Source organism: Stylophora pistillata, chromosome 6 (assembly GCF_964205215.1).
Source record: "Stylophora pistillata chromosome 6, jaStyPist1.2, whole genome shotgun sequence".
NCBI classification, from domain to species: domain Eukaryota; kingdom Metazoa; phylum Cnidaria; class Anthozoa; order Scleractinia; family Pocilloporidae; genus Stylophora; species Stylophora pistillata.
In genome coordinates, this window is record NC_142524.1 from 22,586,957 (window position 1) to 22,603,745 (window position 16,789).

Sequence of the window (16,789 nt, forward strand, 5' to 3'; positions counted from 1 at the left end):
ATAGACTTGTGTTCGTGTATTATGAATGACTTCTTTGAATACTTCATCACCACACAGCTAGATGACGTAAATCAGTATAAATGAAACAGCTATAACAGGGAGGGTAATCAACGTTTTTATTCGTTGTGTAAACAAGAACAGAGTGAGACCAAAATTTTTCAAGTATAGTTAAGATGAAAATCAGTCCACAGCAAACATGCTTTATTCAGACTGAATCACTCCGCGTGCCCTTTACAGTCTAAACTTGAGTAAGGGAAATGAACTTCAAAATCTTGTCGAACCCAGCGATTTTAACTTGAAGAGATAGTTTTAATTTATTTTCCGTTTTTCATCATTAAGAATTTATGCCCCAAGAGAAAGACACCTGCGGGTTTTTCCGCCCGGCTAAGTAAACAAATATAATTCACAATGACATAACTTCCAGTGCGTTGCGTTAATCGCCGATGAGCTTTCAGCAACGAAAGCTTCAAAGTCCTGCATGCAGTGGCTATAGGTCATGTATTCCTTTCACATTTGTTACATTTTGCTTTTATTTTGCTCTGTACGGACTAGTTTCGTCTCTTCAGTAGGTAAGTAACTTAAATTTGGTCCGAAACTCGCCTACTTCACTTTGCTACGTGTCATGATTTGGAGAGGTGGTGAATATATCAGCTATATCAGTTTTGGTTTAGTGGCGAACTGGTCTGATATTTCTTGTGAACTTCATTGCAAAATTTAGGAAATTTTACTCAAACAAAGTTCTTCATCCTACAAATAGGAGATGATTTTAGGCATATTCAACATACCAAACTGGGCTGCTCTCCTCGAACTTCCAAAGGAAAAGCCCCGGTGGTGTAGCTGAAAAGAAAAATCTCCAAATTTTTTCTTCTCTTTTACCTAAGAATAGATGTTAAGCTTTTATGAATGCGCCCGTCGTCATAATGATGTTACATTGAGAATAATGAGTTCATCTCACGAGCTTATCATCTTTAACTAAAAGAGCCGAAAAGATGTCAACAATCTCATATATACGCATGGTAACAGTCTGGCACGAGGGCAAGAAAAGAGTATGCCAACAACAAGTTTTCAAACCTCATTATCTTAAGCGATTTCGCAGCAGTTTTATGACATGAGGAAAAATATCTCTGAAAAAACACCAGTGAATTCAGGTTATCTAGGTTAGAACTTAGGGCTAAGCATAGTTTGGCTGTCTCTGTGAAATCATCACAAATAACATATCAATTACGTTTTATAAACCATAATCGAGCCATCGAGGGCGCGTGAATCTATAGGGCTAGAGAGAGAAGTTGAGGTTAGATGTTGTACTCCCGTCCTTAGAAAAAGAAAAAGAAAAAAAAGGTGAAGAAGAAATAGGAGGAGAATTATGCTAATTATAACGCAACGTTTATCTTTCAAAATAGGAAGTTGTTTGGTTAAAAATTCGAGTAAGAACGACAAAAGCATACACGGAAAAGTTTGTAATGAGGTTTGACCTCCACTATTTTCTTGTCAATGAAAAACTGACACTTCTAAGAGATACATATCTCCGCTCTAGATCAGGATGCTCAGTGAGGAATTTATTACCTTTAAAAAAAGAAATAACAAATTACTTTAATTCATTTATTGACCGCGCTAAAAATTTGACATCATTTTATTTCAGTGTGCACATAAGTCTTTGGTGATTTGGATTCGATTCTGCTTGAAAGGGGTTAGGGCTCTTTTTTTTATGTCGAGGAAAGAAAAAAAAACTTTATTTTTTTAGGGTTAAACATCTGTAGGCCTGGTTAAGACACGATAAATATTGTATGGCTGTCATTACAATAGGTGTTTCAAGGTGATTCTTTTTTTAACGCTTGAACATTATTAGGATACATAAAGCTTGGAAAGATTTTTACAAACTTAGTGAAATATTTTGACGACGTTTCGACTTTGCTTCACTTCGTTATCAAGTTGCGAATGAAAATGACAAAGTAAAGCACACAAGGTAATAAAACAATAGAGAGAGTATTTTTGGGCCCTTCGATGTTATTTGCATGGGCGAAATTGTAATTTAATGTCAGGTGAAGAGTTCGGCATAAATCAAGTCGATCCTGATTAAAAAGCAGTTCGTAGATCAAAATGTCAAACTTTTTGGCGCATTTCTTAGGAATTTTAATTCTGTTAAGACAGAGCGAGAATAAAGGGTTTTTTTTTAGTTTATACCGGAACGTCATGCTGATAAGTTTTCCAATTTATAATGATGATGAGCACGTCACTTTAATTTTTGTACAAATCACTCAGACCCAGGAGAATGCCGCTATTTGGTATTCAAGCCTGCCAAAGCATTTGATGGTCAACGCTTAAAAAGGCACGTGATAAGAGTTGATTACGTCAAGGAGAAAGAATTTTGTGGGATACTTTGTTATATGGAGCCAGATTGTGTCAGCTATAATCTTGGAAAACAAGTAAGTGAAGCTGATGGGACGTATACATGTGAGCTGAATAACTTTACTCACGAGGGAAACAAAGACGACCTGGTCAAGGATCAAAGTTACATTTATGGAGGAGCAGAGGCATGTGCCAATTCCAGACTTTTCTTAATTTTTTATTAACTGATGATCAAAGAGGCAAAATTGAGGATTAGTAATCGTATCTTTTCTTCTTCCTTTTACGTTTTTGCTTGAATTGGCATTTGCCACAGTTATAAGCTTTTTCTGTTGCGAAAATCAGGTTGCAGGTGATTGTCCTCTTCAGCTTTTATGTTTTGTCTGTCTTAGCTTGGTCATCGACTAGAGAACTTTTTCCTCTAAATCCCCCGTTATTTACGTGCATATGTATGCAGAATTTACAAAAGAAATTCCCTTGAGACGAGAAATGGGTTAAGAAACAAATTATTTTGTTATTATCTCCAGAATTAAATTAATGGTTGTCTTTACTACAACTACACGCTAATCAAAAATTACATAACTTCGTCAATAGGTGTGATAATTATTATGTTTATCATCAGCATTATCATCGTCATTATCATCACCATCACAGTCATTAATAATTTCATAAATATTATCGTTATCATTGTCATTGTTGTTATATTTCATATATTATCACATTACATCACACATCAATTTCATTTTTATCATTGTTATCATCGCTTTTTAAATGTCAGAGTGCGTGCATCATAAATCCTTGCAAGAACGACGCCAAATGTCAAAGCGGTTTTACTGATAAGGGCTACCGCTGTGTGTGTTCAGTTGGATACAAAGGTTTCACTTGCGACGAAGGTAAACGTTAACCATTTTCTGATTATGTGTTTTCTGCTCTCTGAAAGTCTTAAGAGCGACCTTTTTTCAAGACCGCGTAAGCAGTGGCACATCGACCTAATATTGCAGTCAGAGATGCCTTATAGTGAACTTAGAAACGTGGTAGGGTTTTTTTTTTCCAGACTTGGTTCTTCATCCTAGAAAATTCATGGAATCTGAAACGAGCGTCGGTAGCCGTAAAATGGTGGAAATCAGTGTCCCGAGTAGAAGCAAATGAACTTTACTCATGAAAAGCACAAAAGGAAGAAAGCTCGTATCAATTCGACAAATTTGTACAGGAGGGATTGAGGTATGGCTTAAGTCTAAAACGGGACCGTTTCATTTAATTTTGACATCACAGAACGCTTTTAAAAATCACCAATATTTCAGATAGATAGATACTTTATTATAAACACCTTGCAGCCATGGGCTGAATTACGGAATATTTACAAGTACAGATGATAAAAAGGACGTGTAAAATATTACAACTTCGTCGTTAAGAAAGAAGGAAAATTATCTACATCTTATAAATATGGCTAAAAATAAAACTATTCTTCAAGCGCTCGGTTTTGCATATGGGGAGAGTGAAATCACTTTTGCGCCTCAGTGCGTATCTACAACTCTTCCTTTGGGGAAGGAGGCTGTGGAGTCTATGGGTGGGGTTACGGACTATCTCGTCAAACAGGTTGGTTGAGATTTTTTCCCTCCTCTCGTGAAGTTTCGGTAGGCCAGCCGTTTCTAGTGCTACACAATATGACAGGTTAGGATAGATGATTCTGAGTGCCCTTCTTTGGATCCGTTCCAAATCTTCACTGATGTAGTTTGGTAGAGAACGGTGGAATATAGGACTTGCGTATTTCAGGACGGGCCTAATACATGCCACATAGAATTGCACAAGTTCGCTTGGTGCAACTCCGGATCTCTTGAGTTGTCTCAAAAAGTAGAGACGAGAGGAACATTTTCTACTTAGTTCAGAGGTGTGCATGTTCCACTTTAAATCGTGGCTAATGGTCACGCCTAGCAATTTGGCACTGGTGACTACTTCAAGGGGTTTGCCATTTATGACTAGGGGTTCAAAATCGTGGTTGCTGTTAGAGAATCCAACTCGTAGTTCTTTGCACTTGGCCTCATTCATTTGGAACCCATCGATACTAGCTTGTCTTGAAAGGACATCCACAGCTTCTTGGAGTTTGCTCTCACTGCCCTTAGTAATTATTTCGGAACAAGATGTGTCGTCCACGTATTTCCACAAGTCGGCTGGGGAGTCTAAATCGTTAATCATGATGAGAAATAACCAGGGACCTAATTTTGTTCCCTGGAGGACGCCGGATGGTACAGAGCGAAATTCAAAATCCAAAGATTGCATTTGGTAGCAAACTTTTAAATCGGTTCAGGCTAAGCTCATGATAAGTGGAAATTGTGTTGTTTTCGAGGATATAAATATTAATTTGGGGCTTTTCATTCCCGCACGGAAAAACCAGGCTGAACTTTATGAAAATCGCTACATCATCATTTACGTCACGACATAATCTAATTAGGTACCCCGTGGTTATATCCGGAATTGCAAGCACATTTTAGAAGTTAACATCGTGGTCGACCAGGAAATCAATACAATTAGCTAGCCTTGCATAGCTAACCACGGCAGATTGGTTTTTATCTCGCTTTCGTTGCAAATTCTCATCCATTTCCTATGGTGGAATTGTTTACAATAATACATTCCTTAATTAAGCTAGCAGAAGGCGTCTGTTTTTCTTTGCGTTTTCGAGCACCTAAAAGTGTTAAGAAAGTTCTGTGGTAAAGGCGAAACACAGGCAAAGTACGAAATGATTTAGATAGGAGAAGAATACCAAGCATGGAGTTGGAAACAGAATGAAATAGATAGGGAGAACTAGACTTGAGGATAAATCTATGATCAACAATTTGCCATTTGAAATTACTACTACAAACAAAGAATCTTAGCTGAGTCAAGAAAGTTCTTCCCAAATTAAGAGTTCAGGTTACAAAACTCACGTAAATTGATTGGGTTGGAAACTGTTCTCAAATTAAAACAACTAAGTCGAGAAAAAGGTAATTCTTTTGATGTCTTTGATATTTCAGCTAATACTATTTCAGCTAATGTCGTGTCGTAAAGTCATTTCTGAACACCTAAAAACAGTCGGCAACACCGATTTTGAGGGCAAAATAGATTTAATTTTAGATCGAGCGCCAATTCTTAACACACTTTCCAGCAATCAGAAAAGATCACCAGTTCCGAGCATCTCTGTTTTTTAGGCGTTGGATGAAGGAGAGGGTCACAAAGATGCCGTGAATTCTAGAAGAGTTATCCGGACGCGCTAAAAGAAAAACGCGCAGGCCTAATCGCAGAATTAGTAAGGCATTTTTGAGAACAATTTTCTAGCCAACCATTTTTTCAGGTTTTCATAGTTAAAAATTATCATTTTATCACGAAACCCGCGTGTCTCTACTAAAACGGGACCGAAGCTCTGTGTGACGTCGCGCTAGTTTTCCGACGAGATTGACGGGAGATAAAAATATTAACTGCTAATGTGGGATAAATTGGCCACAATAGTGACGCTTTTATTTTACCGGACATCAAGAACATTGATATAATAAACATCACGCAATCTAGATCTCTTAAGCAAAGGTGGGGTTAAATATTGGCAAAGAGCCAAATACGTATAAAAAGGCAACGAAAGCCTGAAGAGAAGGCTGGGGCAAGGGAGGGAGCGGGAAAATTCTTCTACAGTACCGAATATCTGTGTTCGGATTCTGGCACGCTGAGAATAAAGGCGAGAAGGACCAAGAGAGAAACTAACCTTGCCTATAACCTTGGTGCTATTTGATCTGACTTCATTTGATTGGCTTAAGATCTGTGATTGACAACGCTCCTTGCCCCATGCAAAGGCACACCTAAATACTTAACTATATATATGACGGGCCTCGAGATAAAATCACATTATGCTTATGTCATAATGTTAGCCTTTCGAGGAAGATTTCCAAAATGCTACAGTCTAGTCAAACTGCCAAAATGGCGCGGCACATTGTTCCGGATTTTCTTTATATTAAATTTGTGGTTTGATTACAGAGACTTAATGTGTCAGCCTTTTTAATTACGGGGGCTGTGGAAAGGAAGACAAATAAGTAATTGCCGCAAATAATTACTTCTTACTAACCAAGCGAGAGGGCCGTACTGAGGATTATTGGCCCAAAATCGTGGTAGTATGGAGCGAGCGCAGCGAGGTCCGTGCAAAAATACAGAGGGCCAATATTTCCCAATACAGCTAAAGCAAGCGATGTTACTAAGTATTTTATCATAGCGTTCGGAAAAACTTCTCTAATTTTAATTTCTCGGCTTTCGCGAACAAAAATGTACGGCTTATGACCGCTTCCGTGGAAATGGTACGTATGGAAAAATCCAGATCAACTAAGAGCTAATCAGAATACTCGGATTTACCTCAAGACTGTTCTGCCATATAGTAAGTTGTTATAACCTTTAGGCTCGAGGTATTTTTAATAGCAGTTTATTTTCTCCCTGAGCTTTTTTGTTTGAAAATATATGTCCTTACAACCTTTTTGTCTCGTGCTCGCGTTATTCTGCTAGATATTCATAGTCGAGAAAGTCACGCATGATCACAAGTTTGTTTTATTTTTTTGGGTGTTGTCGTTAAGTCGATAGAATTAGTTTTGCTTAACGTACTAACTGCCATTCTATTTTTTTAGATTTTGACATTCAAAAATTATTGAGTCAGTGTCAGTGACTTTACACACCAATTATTCGCAGCTTCAATGTCCGAGGCAACCCACAGGCTTTTGACTGTCGTCCTCTAAACCTTACCTGGGTGGGGTAGGGAATTTGAACCGAAAACGTCAAGTCTTCCCAGTGGAATGCTGGTCGGTTACCTTTTACTATGGAGCTACTTAAAGCGGGCGGCTCAGAATATAGGGTCTACGAGGTCTAGGTTTTGGAGGTTGAATAGTCAAATCAATTGCTGGTCGTGCCTTTTACAAAAGATGTCACAATAAAATGAGGGTCTCAATGGAAAGATGACTTTCACGGCTAACGGTTACATTTTTTGGTCATTTTATACGGCTAATGCTAATTTTTTACGGTTACGTTATTTTTTGGACTCACGGTTAAAATTTGTCAATTTTTACGCCCGACGGCTAATTTTTGCCGTTTTACGGCTAATAGTTAAGCCCGTTGAGAACCACTAAGATCTAGCACCTGGGCATGGCATTTGAACATGATTTTGGCTCATGGGGGGCTGGAACCAATCTTTAATTAACAATTGATTCATGCTTTAGCGTGCACTATCGAGTTATGGAGCAGGCGAGAAGTTTGGAGAGCACGAAAGAAGCGTAAGAGCTGCCCGAGGCGATAGCCGAGGGCAACTCTAGCTTCTTGAGTGCTCTCCAAACTTCCCACGTGCTCCATAACTCGATAGTGCACAGCTGAAAGCATGAACCAATTGTTTTAGAACATAGCCGGTGGAATTGTGCATCAAATCCGACGCGAAAAACTGACAACAATATCAGTTGAGGCGAATCGTGACGGCGCTGATGCCGAGTCTCCCTTTCCGTTGTTTTTCTCTTTTTCTGCCTCATTTAAGAACTCTAGCGCAAGGGAAAAGGTCGAAACAATGTCTTCGTTTTCGGACTAGTAGGCCGAGTTTCTGTTTGTATCCATTATTGTCGCGAAATATATTATTTTTCCCCGCGCTAACAATGGCCGCTCGCGCGAAAAAATAAATTTCTGGTGAAGCGATTTGCTGCCGTTGTCAGCGTGCAATATCGGGATTTTGAGCACGCTTTCGTATATTGAATTTGATTGTGCGGTTCTGCTAGCTATGTTCTAAAAGGTAGAATTCCTGAAGGGAGGCGATGCTGAAGCTCTGAATTGATCAACGCATCATTTTTTCTTCTAGCATAATACTTTCAGAATCCCTCCACCTAACGATGTCATCTGTTTGATAATAATCGTGCCACAGTGTCTTCTTTTACCAACGACTGAGTCTAATGATTTTCCGTTAAAAATAGTTAACATGGGTTTTCAACAGGGTGGGGTCGAGTCCTCCCACAGCTGTATCTATGCTTTAAAGTGAAACACTCTTTCAAGGTAACATATTCAATATATACCTAATGAACAAATTTTTTGAAAGTGTTATTCTCGTGGCCCAAAAAACCGCAAGAAGTGAACGGTGCAATGTGTTTTTGTGATTGTAAATATTTCGACCTTGCATGACAACTGACAAACGCTTGAGTATGTTGAATTCATAATAATATCAGATTGCTTCCCGACTTCAACGTCTTCGGCAAAGAACATTTGACCTGCCGTTAAAGATGATTGAATTGTCCTCTTTCAAGTCCACAATGAAGCTCAAGTTTACCCCAGAACTTTCTTAACACTTGTAGGTGTTCGAACACGCAAAGAAAAACAGACGCCCTTCGCTAGCTAAGGAATGTTATTGTAAACAATTCCGCCATTGGAAATGTATGAGAATTTGCAACGAAAGCGAGATAAACACCAATCTACCGTGGTTAGCTATGCAAGGCTAGCTTACTATATTGATTTCTTGATCGACCACGGTGCTAACTTCTAAAATGTGCATGGAATTCCGGATTTAACCACGGGGTGCCTAATTAGATTATGTCGTGACGTAAATGACGATGTAGCAATTTTCACACAGTTCAGCCTGGTTTTTCCGTGCGGAAATGAAAATTCCCAAATTAATTTTTATATCCTCGAAAACAACACTATTTCCACTTATCATGGGCTTAACTTGAACCGATTCTGAGCTATACTGCATTGTGAAAAGGATAATTGAAAATTTGGTACAAAATGCGATATTTGGATTTTGAAATATTGGTGATTTTTAAAAGCGTTCCGTGATGTCAAAATTTAATGAAACGGTCCCATTTTGAACTTAAGCCATACCTCAATCCCTCCCATAAAAATCTATCGAATTGATATGGGCTTGCTTTCTTTTGCGCTTTTCATGAGCAAAGTTCATTTGCCTCTACTCGGGGCACTGATTTCCGCCATTTTACGTCTACCGACGTTCGTTTCAGTTTTCGTGAATTTTCAAGAATAATGAAGCAAGTCTGAGAAAAAAAAAAAAAAAAACCTTACCACGTTTCTAATTTCACTATAAGGTATCTCTGGGAAAAGTATAAAGGTTTTCAATCTTTCGATTTTCACTCGGTCAATTCAAACATTCGCACATGTGATGGTCAAGTGATAGTTGACCATCATTACAACGCACTTGTAGGTAAGATAACATTCTAAGCTCTGACAATCACAACGGTGTATTTTCAGATATCGATGAATGTACTACAGGAGAACACAACTGCAGTCCTGATTCCGTGTGCAGCAACGTGAAGGGATCATACAAATGTGAATGTGAACCTGGATATTCTAGCGACGGATGGACTTGCGAAGGTAATGAAGTAGATATTGCAGGTTACATACTATAAAGAACCGTATGAAAAGCTAAAGTAATGATGGTCGTGAAATGAAAAGCTAAAGTAATGATGGTCGTGAAATGAAAAGCTAAAGTAATGATGGTAATGACGTTGTAATGATGGTCAAGTGATAGTTGACCATCATTACAACGCACTTGTGGGTAAGATAACATTCTAAGCTCTGACAATCACAATGGTGTATTTTCAGATATCGATGAGTGTACTACAGGAGAACACAACTGCAGTCCTGATTCCGTGTGCAGCAACGTGAAGGGATCATACAAATGTAAATGTGAACCTGGATATTCTGGCGACGGATGGACTTGCGAAGGTAATGAAGTAGATATTGCCGGTTACATACTATAAAGAACCGTATGAAAAGCTAAATTCTACATTTTTCGTACATTGTTTAAGAGACGACGGAACGCGATCAATAATTGATATTCCTATTCAGATATCAATGAGTGTGCTACAGGAACCGATAACTGCAGTGCTGATGCTGTGTGCAACAATACCAAGGGATCGTTCAACTGTACATGTAAAACTTAACCTAAATATTTGGTAGACGGAAGAAATTGCAAAGGAGGATTTTATATACTTACTTTCATCGGTGAATTCTGACTAATTCAGTGGAGGGTCACCCATGAGTTAAGCTGAGCCTACAGGGAAATTTCTGAATCACAAAATGCAAATGATAATTTTAAGTAGGCCATAGTTTCTTTCGGGCGAGGCGGTGTGTAGAGACGAGAGTGACGTAGAGACAAGAGGATATCGAATCTGTGGCATCCCCAAATTGTATTGCTCTTGGGAAAAGTGTTGTACAGTATTTGTTAATTTTTTCTGCTCATTTTCGTTTCTTATGTACTTTAGTTTTTACCCTCTTCGAATTTACGCAAAATAGGAATAAGAAATAAAGTTATGAATGACCATGATAACTCTTCCCCTAGATCCCATAAGCTTTGATAACGTTGTACAGATCTTGCGACTTGCCCTTTTGTTTCAGCTACGATTTCAAGCTGCAAAGAAGCTTTTGACAGCCAAAAGTAAGTGCGATGTTAAGAAGTAATTGATTAATTTGAAAATAACGTAATTTTCCCCGAAATTTAATCATGTTGTTCTTTATTTGTATCTATTTATCAGTTGAAAACTCAATTTACAAGTAGTATTTCAAAGTGACGGATACAGAGCACGGGCTAATTTATCTATTAATTTTTCAAAATCCGATTTATCTTTGATAGATTAAGCGTGAGTGGTGTCGTTGTTCTCCATTTTGACTTGATGCCAACCTCCGTTTTCTGTCACGTGGAAATAGATGGATGTGGAAGGGGAGCATGGACCCCTGTTATGAAGATTGATGGCAACAAGGTTTTCTTTAAAGTTATTTTTTTATCTTTTATCGATCTCTCTTTGTGGCATACAAACAGTAACCTTTAGCCCCTTGAAAAATTTATCTTTAAGATGTTGAGTTCAAAATATGCCACCCTTTTTCTATCACTCGGTGAATATAAGATGTGGGAGTGGATCATGGCCTTTTGGTGAGAACTTCATGTATGCTAATGATTCATCTTCTTAGTATGGGAAAAAATAGAGATTTCAAAAGATTTGTGTTATGGTTTACGTATCCTTAAAATAATTAAAACTCTTCATTAATCAAGCTAGAAGGGAATCTAAGGGTAACTTGTGAATTGTATGGATAGGGCACTGGCGATCTATCCTTAAGTGTGACTCGCTCCTAATGAACTCATCAAAAAAGCATTAGAACTCCTACTACACTTTTAGATTTTCGACTTGATTTTATTGTTGTTGTTTTTTTTTATTTTCCATCATGTTTATATCGGCTTACATTTATGCCTTTTATGTTTGTGTTGGTCGTTGTTTGTGACTGATTTATTTAGCTTTTTTTAAAAACTGTTAATTAAACGATAGATTTCTTCAATTCCCCAAACAGCGAACTTTCCATCATAGCTCTAATTTTTGGATTAACAACACTGAATATAACCCTCTTGGGGGAGAGACTGGATTTGATCAAATGGAGACTAAGTTACCGAGTTATTGGCACACATCCTTCTCAAAGATCTGTCTCGGTATGGAGATCAACCGACAACTCAGGTTCATTGTCATCAACATGCAAGCGGACTCCCTGTACTCACTGATCGCTGATGGGCAATATCGCAACACCTCATTGGGTCGCGACACGTGGAAGTCACTGATTGGTCCTCAGGCTTCTTCGCAGATTTATTGCAACAAAGAAGGGTTTAATGTGTACTCAGAACAGCCATACTGGACGGATAGAGCTGCTAAAGCAAGAATCGGGTTTGTCACCAACAATGCCGATAACTGCGGTGATGTCGATACCAGAATCGGGTTTGGTACAGGAGGGCCGCATGATGACACGAACACTTGTGGAATCGTTGCATACAAGACCGGTCTTGATAATGGGCCGAAGTTTATTAAAGCCATGGGGTACATCTTGGTGCAGTGACGATTGAGAACTGTACATGCCGTGATACACATCATGAACAATAACAAGGACAGAAACCAGATGAAGAGTGCATGCCTCAATAAACGCTAATTATCTGTACAGATTATCATGCACACTGATGAAACACTATTACTTATATAAAGCAGTATTATGAAGATGCATTCCCAGAAACTGAGAGCACATGTACATAGGGAATAATACATGGGCGTGCCTGGGTAAGGAATTCTCGTGTTCGACTCAATATTTCACTTGGTCGCTGCCCTCACTTCTGCCGAGATATGGAGTTGAACAAGATAAGACTAATTCCATCTACAAACAACCATGTATTATTTTTGTTTATTATAGGAACACCACAGGCCTTTACCGACCCTAAAAGTCGACTTTATTAACGAATTCAAGTAAAGAGAGTGAAAAGAGCACATAAAACTATTGTCAGTCGAGAAATCTGACAATTTTTCAAATTAATAGCCACAACTGATGTATAACCTCACTCAAGAGACATTGATCTCGCTCTTTAAGGGCAAGTCTTTCAAGTAGATGGCTTCCAAAATATTAAATTACGGCTGTTATGTCTCCCAATTTTACGTTCTAGCTGAGTCTAGGTCCAAGTTGACCCTAGGTACTGCTAGATTGACACTTTTGGTCAAAAAATGTATTACTGTTTATCAGTGTGCCCATGATTGACAAATAAAAGTTCAGCGGTAACAGTTTTTGCCAAGTCATTTGGTGGAGCCAAATAAAATTTCGTCAGCAGATTACACCCGGGCCCTAATGTAACATCATCATTTACGTACACGAATGTTCAGAAATGCACTCGGGTTAATGTTACTTAAATTAGAATTTCATACATCAGGCTAAATTCAGGAAAGTATTTCAGAATTATTAGAAATAATAGATAATGATAAATGGTTCTTCCGGCTCATTTAGATTTTGTACTTACAGTGAGACCGAATAATTTGGAAGTAAAAAAAGGACGAAAGCGTGAAATCAGGACGCAAGTGACTGCAAATAGGGTAGTGTATTGATATTAATGTACTACAGTATTGTGCAAAAGTAATGCAAACGATTACCGTCGGATGTCGCGCTTTGTAGTAGCACATATACTTACTGTAGTAAAAAGTACTAAAAATTAATACAGTATAAAGACTTTCTAAAATTGTATCGTAAATGCACAATTATTTCTTCGTAGAGTTAATGAAGTAGTAATAAATAACAAGTGCTCTTTAATTACAGGAAAAAAAAACAGACATATCAACAAACAATCCCACTCTTTTAAAGAGGATCAGAGTCGAATTGCGTTTTTTTTTTCTGAGAAAAACAAGCTCATTCATAGATCGAGCAATTAGCGTTAAGAATAGCAAAACAAAATCCACGTTAGCAATATTCTGATCATATATATTTTACGAAAAGCATTTTTGTCACACATACTCTTGGAACAGTTATCATTAATGGAGGGAAACTGTTGATTTGGAATCCGAGGGAGGGGTAGGTAGTTCGGGTTTGGTCTCAGTAAACAATTTCTTACCTCTAAATATAACTTGTTTTCAAGGAAAGTGACTTTGGGCTGCTTTTAATGCAGTTTTCAATATCTTCACGGTCGAAAATCGAAACTTTCATTGGTGAATTTTTTTTTCTCTTTTCTTTTTTTTTTATTTTTTGGCTGAAATGAGACAAAACAGCTTTTTTCACCTAGAGACGTTTTCTTTCTATCATTCGCCTCTTTATTTTCAGCGATAGCAAGACGGAGAAGCGTATTTTTACCAACACTGGCAATATTGAACAACAACAAACATATGAAACATATGAGTGAACTGCGGTTATGAGACGTATATAAGAACGATCCTTCGCAGTAAAGCACTATTTGAGCAATAGTGGAAATCAGACTTGAAAAAAAAAAATTTCAGGCCTGTACGGGATTCGAACCACTGACCTCTGCGATACTAGTGCAGCGCTCTACCAATTGAGCTAACAAGCCAACTGGGAGCAGGCCATCAAATTAATTCGATATAAACCCGTAGATGATAAATCGAACAACAACAAACATATGAAACATATGAGTGAACTGCGGTTATGAGACGTATATAAGAACGATCCTTCAGGTCTGATTTCCACTATTGCTCAAATAGTGCTTTACTGCGAAGGATCGTTCTTATATACGTCTCATAACCGCAGTTCACTCATATGTTTCATATGTTTGTTGTTGTTCGATTTATCATCTACGGGTTTATATCGATATAATTTGATGGCCTGCTCCCAGTTGGCTTGTTAGCTCAATTGGTAGAGCGCTGCACTAGTATCGCAGAGGTCAGTGGTTCGAATCCCGTACAGGCCTGAAATTTTTTTTTTTTTAGGTCTGATTTCCACTATTGCTCAAATAGTGCTTTACTGCGAAGGATCGTTCTTATCTACTGGCAATATTGTTGCGATATGTTTCTGCTCGCGTCAACGTGTCGCGCAACGTGTCAAGCACCGAAAGAAACTGTGTCAGTTACAATCTTGAAAAACGACAAATTGGAGAGGATAGAACACATAAATGTGAGCTGAATAATACTACTCATGAAGAAAACAAAGCAGACCCGATCGAGCACTAAAGTTACATTGATCGAGGAGCAGAGGTAAGTGCCATTAATTAGATATTTTTTCTTAACTTCATGTTACTGACACTCAACAAGACAAAAGTAAGGGATTCAAAATTGTCTTTCTCTTCATTAACTTTTCCGGTTGGCTTTTGCCATCAATTCAGTTATTAGAATGATGCTGTAGTAGTTCTCAATTTTGTTGAGGTTATTGTCAAGAATAGCCATGTATGAGGTGCAATGATCAGGTTGCAGGAAATTGTATTATTTTTCACAGAATAGGATGTATGAGTGTCTTTATTACCAACTCCATACAGAGTGCAAATTGCATGCCCCCGTGGAAGTTATTATTACCACTACTATCATCATCGTCATCATTATCATCGGCATTATCTCTTTCATCGTTATTAAACAAATATTACAATTATTGTTATGTTCATTATTATCATTGTCTTTATTAATAATATTATCACTACCATTATTGCTTTATAATGTCAGAGTGCTTGTATTACCAATCCTTGCAAGCAAAACGCCAAATGTCAAAGCGGTTTTACTGACAAGGGTTACCGCTGTAGGTGTTCTGATGGATACAATGGTCAGACTTGCGATGGAGGTAACAATGTTTACATGAATAGGTAGACTCACAACTTTTAAAACCTGAAAGGCCATTGAAAAGCGCTGTTTTAACAAAAAACTATGAAATACACTCTGATGTATTTCCAGATATTGACGAATGTGTTGTAAAGGAGCACAGCTGCGGTGCTAATGCTGTGTGCAACAATACTAAGGGATAGTACAATTGTGAATGTAAAGTTGGATATTCTGGGGATGAAAGAACTTGCCAAGGTGAATGTGGCTATATTCTTATTCATAATACATCAGTTATTTGATTCTAAATGAATCCCCTGACCGAATGTGCCCCAACTAAAACTGGCGATTAAAGTGTAACTATACACGTATAAAGGATATATTACATATATTACAGCTTGAGAATCTAGGAAAACCTAGACTGTTTTAAAAGATTTCCATTCTGCTGTAATTTCCCTCAACTTAAGAAAGACCGTTTCCCTACTAGTTTTTACACTTCTGTATCTGTAGTCTCCTTTTAGCCAGAGAGGGTTTTGATAATTCTAAATCAAGATACAACAAAAAATATCAACCACGGTGGGAAACCTAAGGTGTTGTATTTTGCGATGTGACTTTAATTGTGGCTTACTAGTTCTTGATTCATTAAAACAATGCTTATGGTCCCTTCCAAACAGCTTTTTTTTTGTCGTTGCTTGTTGTCATAATGTTAAAAAAGTTTTGCACGGTCGGTAATATAAGTGTTAAACGTTATCTGTCATCGGTTTAACACCTTTGAGTTTCCAATGAGTTTATGCTGGCTAATATTTTCTTCTGTACTGACTGGACGTTTTGGAAAAATTATTTACTCAAAGTTCATGACTGTTCAAAAATGATTTTCTTCTTTTCCCAATCAGCAAAATTTTCATTATGATTTCAACTTGTGGATAAACAAGAAAGAATACAACCTTCCTAGAGGATCGAATGGGTTTGACCAAGAGGAGACCAGGTTACTGACCCACTGGAACACTGCGTTTCCAAAAATTTGTCTTGGTATGAATATCAACGAACTGCTCAGGTTCGTTTATGATCAACATGCAGGCCGACTCGCTGTACTCACTGAATGCTGATGGACGCTACCGCGCTACCTTATCGGGTCGTAACACGTGGAAGTCACTAACTGGCCCGCAAGCCTACTTGCAGCCTTACTGTAATAAAGAAGGGGTTCAATATTCCACCGGAGAATGATTGCTGGAAGGATAAAGTTTCCAAAGTTAAATTGGCTTTGTCGCCAACAACAAGGATAACTGCCGTGATGTTCATTCCTGGTCGGTTTTGGCACAGGAGTGCCACATATTTCCCTACACATGCATTATAATAATGGCTATCGACTGAACTGTTTTGTAAGCACTAACATATCTTCAAATATCTATATAGCAATATTCAAGGGA

At 38.0% G+C, this 16,789-nt stretch overlaps 1 protein-coding gene across 1 annotated transcript; it reads left to right on the plus strand.

Annotated features, from left to right (window-relative positions):
- The first annotated feature begins 148 nt into the window (after positions 1-148).
- On the plus strand, positions 149-13,970 carry LOC111341093 (uncharacterized). Its single transcript, XM_088725267.1, has 8 exons — positions 149-569; positions 2,260-2,531; positions 3,122-3,236; positions 9,571-9,693; positions 9,925-10,047; positions 10,720-10,759; positions 10,955-11,081; positions 11,665-13,970. Exons 1-8 carry the CDS (start codon positions 497-499, stop codon positions 12,196-12,198), a joined length of 1,407 nt encoding a protein of 468 aa, XP_088581393.1. The 5' UTR covers positions 149-496; the 3' UTR covers positions 12,199-13,970.
- Positions 13,971-16,789: the final 2,819 nt, after the last annotated feature.